Source organism: Manacus candei, unplaced genomic scaffold (assembly GCF_025592945.1).
Source record: "Manacus candei isolate 608988 ecotype Guabito, Panama unplaced genomic scaffold, ASM2559294v1 h1tg000024l, whole genome shotgun sequence".
Lineage (NCBI taxonomy): Eukaryota > Metazoa > Chordata > Aves > Passeriformes > Pipridae > Manacus > Manacus candei.
The window spans coordinates 8,026,298-8,031,972 of NW_026138072.1; the positions used below are offsets into that span (position 1 = coordinate 8,026,298).

Sequence of the window (5,675 nt, forward strand, 5' to 3'; positions counted from 1 at the left end):
CAGCGCAAAATCTTGGAAACGATTTTCCCAAGAGCCATTCTGGACTCCTAAACCCCCCATCCCCCGTGGCTTTGAAACGCTATTTTCAGGCTAATCTAATTAGGATAATGGCTTCCCCACCACCATGCAAGTAAGATGGGACAATCTCCTTGATGTTTCCCTGCCTCCCAGACTTGTACCTTTTTTTTTTTTTTTAAATCAGGCTGACTCTAAACAACAAAAACAAACTCAGATTCACTGAAGGAAAACCTTTTAAGAGGCAGCTGCTAAGAAGCTAACCGTTCCCTGCATTTGAGGAGACATTAAAAAGAAAATAGGTGTTGGTAGTGAAGGCGTACTGCATACTTAAATACCGATTACATTTAATCTGTATTAAGTCTTCATTCAGTAGCGTGTAAATGTTGATGCGATCGGCTGAGACAACGGGCATGCAGGGGTGAAGCTCTGATCTGCTTATCTAGCGCATCTCTACGTCCCGATCAGATATAGGAAATCGCAAGCCTAGGGTTGGAGAAATGCAGTCTGGACCCGTCGTAAAGAGAAAGCGGCCGAAATCTGTCCAAACGTTTTGAAGCTATGAACTCAACTTTATTTTCAAGTGTTGACTGAGAGAAGATGAAGGAAACCTGAGGGTGTGCAAACCAGGCTCTGTGAACCTCATCTCAAGTTTGATTAAGTTAGAATCAGCAAGTCTTCTTGTTAAGCAATCACTATTTCGGCTTTCTGCGTTTTCTGAGTTTGCAGAATTACAGAGCGGAATGAGAGAACTCCCATCGTTCAAAATACGGAGCCGCAATATAGCAGAAAACGTGTCACAGAAGTTGTGTTAGAGACTTTCCTTTGTCTTTCAGTGACAGTCAGTTAGTAAACACCATCACTTTTTTTTTTTTTTTTTTTTAAATGATAGATTCTTCCCAGGATTGTTAGTTCTATTTACTGGATAATAATCTATTTACTGATTTGCTTATGATGTGTCAATTTGACACACTTTTTTATTCAAGATTGTTCCCAGTGATATTTTTCTCATTTCACTTTCGGTCACAGCCTTTCACCCTCCTGTCGAAAGGAACCATAACGCTTTTTTAAATCTTTTTTTTTAACCACTTTTTAATTGTTGCTGCCTCTGTTGCTACTGTTGTAAGAGAACAGTGATTTCAACAGCGTGGTGCACTGCAATTCCCGTCTCGGGAGGGCCGGGGGGCAATGCCGCCTTTAAGCGGGGAACCGCGGGGACGAGGAGCCGCGCACTGGAGCTGTGCCCTCGACGGCAGGACGCTGGGCCGACGGCATGAATCATAACGAATCGGGCTTTCATCGCTACAGCACTCGTCAGCGGTGAGCGGGAGCCCTGTGCGTCTGTACAGCAGTCCCTGCCGAGACACCCACGGACGCTGCTGCCCGTGCTCCCGCTGTCCCTGTACCCGCGGCACCTCGGCTGGTGCTGCTCCCCGGGCAGCCCCGGCAGCGCCCTGAGGAGGCTGGGCGGGGGGCGAGGGTGCCGACCCGCACGAAGTCTGCCCGGTCCCGTGTTCGCGGTTCTCGGCCGAACCCCGCCGAGCGCCAGGCACTCAGGCGGCCGCCTGCAGGTGGCGATCGGCACCTCCGAAGCCACTCGCCTCGGCACTCCCGGCCCGTGGGCAGCCCGGGCGGTGCGGTGCCCTCCCGCCCCAGCCGGCACTGCCCGCTCACAGAATGCTATCCCCTCGCCTCCCTTCCCCTCCGTCCCGGCACCAGTCCCCAGGGGCAGCTAAGAGCACCGCTGCCGGGGCAGAGCTGCGGCGAGATTTGGAGAGGGCGAGGGCACTCGTGGAGAGTTTCTCTGCGGTGTCCCCCCAAAGAAGAGGGGGCAGGAGGGAGTGACGGACACTTCCGCCCGCCCGACGACGGCGACCCAGCGAGACCCCCCCGCAGGAGGGCGGGAGGGAGAGGGGACGGAAGGGGAGGGGAAGGAGGGGAGGATGAATGGGAGGGAGAAAGCTAGGAGAGCGCGAAGAGGCAGAGCGGGGAGGAACGGCGCGGGAGAGCAGCAGAGCAAGGGGCAGCAGCTCGGCGAGCGGCGGCGGGAGGGCCGCCCCCACGGCCCGGGGCTGCGCGCTGGGCAGAGGCGGCGGGGATGGGCGGGAGCGGGGCGGCTCCGCCAGCCGCCGTCCTCCGAGCCTCGGCCGCCTCCCGCCGCGCTATATAGGGAAGGGAGGGGTGGTTGAGCGGGGGGTACCCGGCGTGGCCAAAGCGCACGGGGCGGCGATGCCTCCTGCCAGGGAAGCGCACAAGTGACCGGCGCCTCTTCCCATGCCTGTCTCCTGAAGCGACCCCCCCGCCCGGCATGGATGTGGCCAACAACACTACCTCCCCAGCGCGCTCCCCCGAGGGGACAGGCAGCCTTGGCCTCGCCGAGGTGACCCTGGGCTACCAGGTACTCACCTCCCTGCTCCTGGGAACGCTCATCCTGTGCGCTGTGAGCGGTAACGCCTGCGTGATCGCGGCCATCGCCCTGGAGCGCTCCCTGCAAACCGTGGCCAATTATTTGATCGGCTCGCTGGCCGTCACCGACCTCATGGTATCCGTGCTGGTGCTGCCCATGGCGGCCCTGTATCAGGTGCTGAACAAGTGGACACTGGGGCAGGTCACCTGCGACATCTTCATCTCGCTGGACGTGCTTTGCTGCACCTCTTCCATTCTGCACCTGTGCGCCATCGCCTTGGACAGGTACTGGGCCATCACGGACCCCATCGACTATGTTAACAAGCGGACTCCCCGACGGGCGGCCGTGCTTATCAGCCTGACCTGGCTAATCGGCTTCTTGATATCCATCCCGCCCATGCTGGGCTGGAGAACGCCGGAGGACCGCTCGAACCCCGATGCCTGCACCATCAGTAAGGACCACGGGTACACCATCTACTCCACCTTCGGCGCCTTTTATATTCCGCTTCTCCTCATGCTGGTGCTCTACGGTCGCATCTTCAAGGCGGCCCGCTTTAGAATCCGCAAGACAGTGAAGAAAGCGGAGAAGAAGAAAATCGCCGACACCTGCCTCACCCTCTCTCCGGCCACCGTGCAGAAGAAAGGCAACGGGGAGCCCGACAAAGGCTGGAGGCGAACTCTAGAGCCCAAGCCTGGTGCCTGTGTTAACGGCGCTGTGCGGCAGGGCCAGGACGGGACTGCCCTGGAGATCATCGAGGTCCAGCGCTGCAACAGTTCCTCCAAGACTCACTTGCCGCTGCCCACCGAGGCGTGCGACTCCCCACCGCCCTCCTCCTTCGAGAGGCGCAATGAGAAGAACACGGAGGCCAAACGGAGAATGGCTCTGTCCCGGGAGAGGAAGACTGTCAAGACCCTGGGCATCATTATGGGCACCTTCATCCTCTGCTGGCTGCCGTTTTTCATCGTGGCCCTAGTCCTGCCCTTTTGTGACAGTAAGTGCTACATGCCCGCGTGGCTAGGGGCAGTAATCAACTGGCTGGGCTACTCTAACTCCCTTCTCAACCCCATTATCTATGCCTATTTCAACAAAGACTTCCAAAGTGCTTTTAAGAAAATTATCAAGTGCAAATTTTGCCGTCAGTGAAGCCCCCCGCTACGGGACGGGGCAAGCGGGGTCCTCCTACTCGCTCCACCCGCCTGCCGTGCGCCGCAGAGTGCCCCCTCCCAGCTCCTCTACAGCGCCGTCCGAAGGGCGGGGGACCCCGCCATCTCCCCCGCAGCGCGCCGTAGTCCCTCGCTCCTTCGCTGGCCGGACAAGCCCCGCGAGGCAGGAGGGGGCTCCGCTGGGAAGGCGGGGGACGCTCGGCCCGGGAGGGCTCCGCGGCCGCCTTCGTCTTGCATGGCCTCCGCTGCCGGGCGCCGGCGCTCCCGCCTCCTTCCGTCCCCTCCATCATTCTGGGTAGACTTAGGGTTTGCAGGTCGTTGCTCGTGGTAGCTGTAAGCCACTGTGTCTGCCCAAGTAGCATCGGTAAAAACAAACCACCCTATGCAGGAAACTTCCGTGTCGGGGATTATTCTTGGATTTACGAGGCGACGGCGGTGGACTCAAGAGTCCGACCTCGGTCTGGCAGTAGTGTGAGTATGGAGGCTGGAGGCGGAGGAAGGAGCTTTGGGCGCGTAGCTTCCCGGGCTGTGAAACCTTCAAGTGGGTGTTCTTGGGAAAACCGCCCATGGTTTGTAATCTTGCAAAGTACTTAGAGCAATGTCCCTGTTTGCATTACCTGTACCTGACAGCTCTACTGCTATGCTAGGACCTTCCAGTTCATCGGGCTTCCCTTTGTTACAGCACAGGGAAATGATGGGACTTAAACCCCAACCGCACGCCTCATTATATGGAGATTTATGGGGATTATTTTTTTTAAATGCCTTCGACCAAGTGTTTCCCAGCAAGGAAAGGCTTGGAGCTGTGCGACTATCTCTGAGTACACCCCGCTCGCCACGGCACAGCGAGTTTAAGCAGCCTGCGAAGTGGCGCTTCTTTCTTTTTTTTTTCTTTTCTTTTCCCCCCCCCTCTTCCTTAAGCCTCTTGAAAGTTTCTCCCGAGACATTGCGGTTGCTTCGGAGGCAGCCAGATGAGGCACATTTTTCTCGGGGGAAAAAAAAGAAAAAAAAAAAAAGACAACACAACGATTCAAACTGATCAACCAAAACATTGCCATGTGCTCCGTAGCAGTAGGGGAGGGGCCGAGAGCTTCTGCCGGCGGCAGTCGTAGGTGGGGAAAGCAGGTACTCTCCTCCCCCGGGACAGCCCCGGCGGGGGTAAGCACGACCCTCCCCGCAAGCTGAGAGCCGCGGCCAGAGCTCGCAGTGTCCCTGCAAGGAGAGCCTAGCTTGGCCCGGCCAGTTTTCGGGGCGGCTCTGCCAGCCTCTGCCCGCAGAGGGTCCCCGCTCTGCCACCGGCCCAGCTGCTCGGCCCCTCCTTCCCCGCGGGGCCCGGGGTTGGGGCAGGACTGCGTTGCCCGCCGCACAGCCCCTTTGCCCGCCCTGCCCCTACCCCTCCCCTGCCTCCTCCGCCCCCTGCGGCCGGGACCCGAGGCCTCTTTCAGCCTTGGGAGGGGACGGCGCTCGATCGGATAATGGCAGTGGGCCGGCTGCCGCGTACCCGTGGAATGAATGCTTGACCAAATATATATATATATATACACATATATATTTTTCCTGTTTATTTTTGTGTAATCTGTGTTACTTGTAAGTAAAAGGGAATGTGAAATATGTGTGTCACGTGAATGTAAGTGTCCAGTAACTTCTGAACTTCACCCTCTTACATTAAACGAAAATAGTGCTTTTAGCAACCTTGGATATGTAGCTGATTTTCTGCAAATCCTATTTGGCCTTATTTTCGCAATTAAAGTGATCTTTGATCTTATCTCTTCTTTGATCACTCGTAACCACGGTGTCCCAGATATTCCTTAAGTGCCGCCGGAGTGTCAGAGGAGTAAGCCTGGAGCGATTAGGAGCCGAAACTTCTGAGCGCTCAGGTATCCGGTGACTTTGGGAACACCTGGGTAGAGCTGCCGGGCTCCGCGGGGCAGGGACGCGAGCGGGGACGCGAGGGCCTGGATGCGCCGGCGGTGCGGCGGGATTGCTGCTGTGCAGCGGGGTTTGTTCTTCTCAGTTCCTCCTTTCTATCATCCCGCTGACTCTGGCAAGTGCGTTTCGGCACGTTTTGCCTTTTTCCAATTAGTTTTTTTTTC

The 5,675-nt window shown here is 57.1% G+C and overlaps 1 protein-coding gene across 1 annotated transcript; it reads left to right on the top strand.

The window, feature by feature from the left end:
• Positions 1 to 2,199: 2,199 nt before the first annotated feature.
• HTR1A (5-hydroxytryptamine receptor 1A) lies at positions 2,200 to 3,588 on the top strand. The gene has a single exon (XM_051788311.1). It carries the CDS (start codon positions 2,324 to 2,326, stop codon positions 3,563 to 3,565), a length of 1,242 nt encoding a protein of 413 aa, XP_051644271.1. The 5' UTR covers positions 2,200 to 2,323; the 3' UTR covers positions 3,566 to 3,588.
• Positions 3,589 to 5,675: the final 2,087 nt, after the last annotated feature.

What these genes read in the sequence shown, in the direction of transcription:
- HTR1A (XM_051788311.1), top strand. Translation starts at nt 2,324, where the DNA reads ATGGATGTGGCCAACAACACTACCTCCCCAGCGCGCTCCCCCGAGGGG.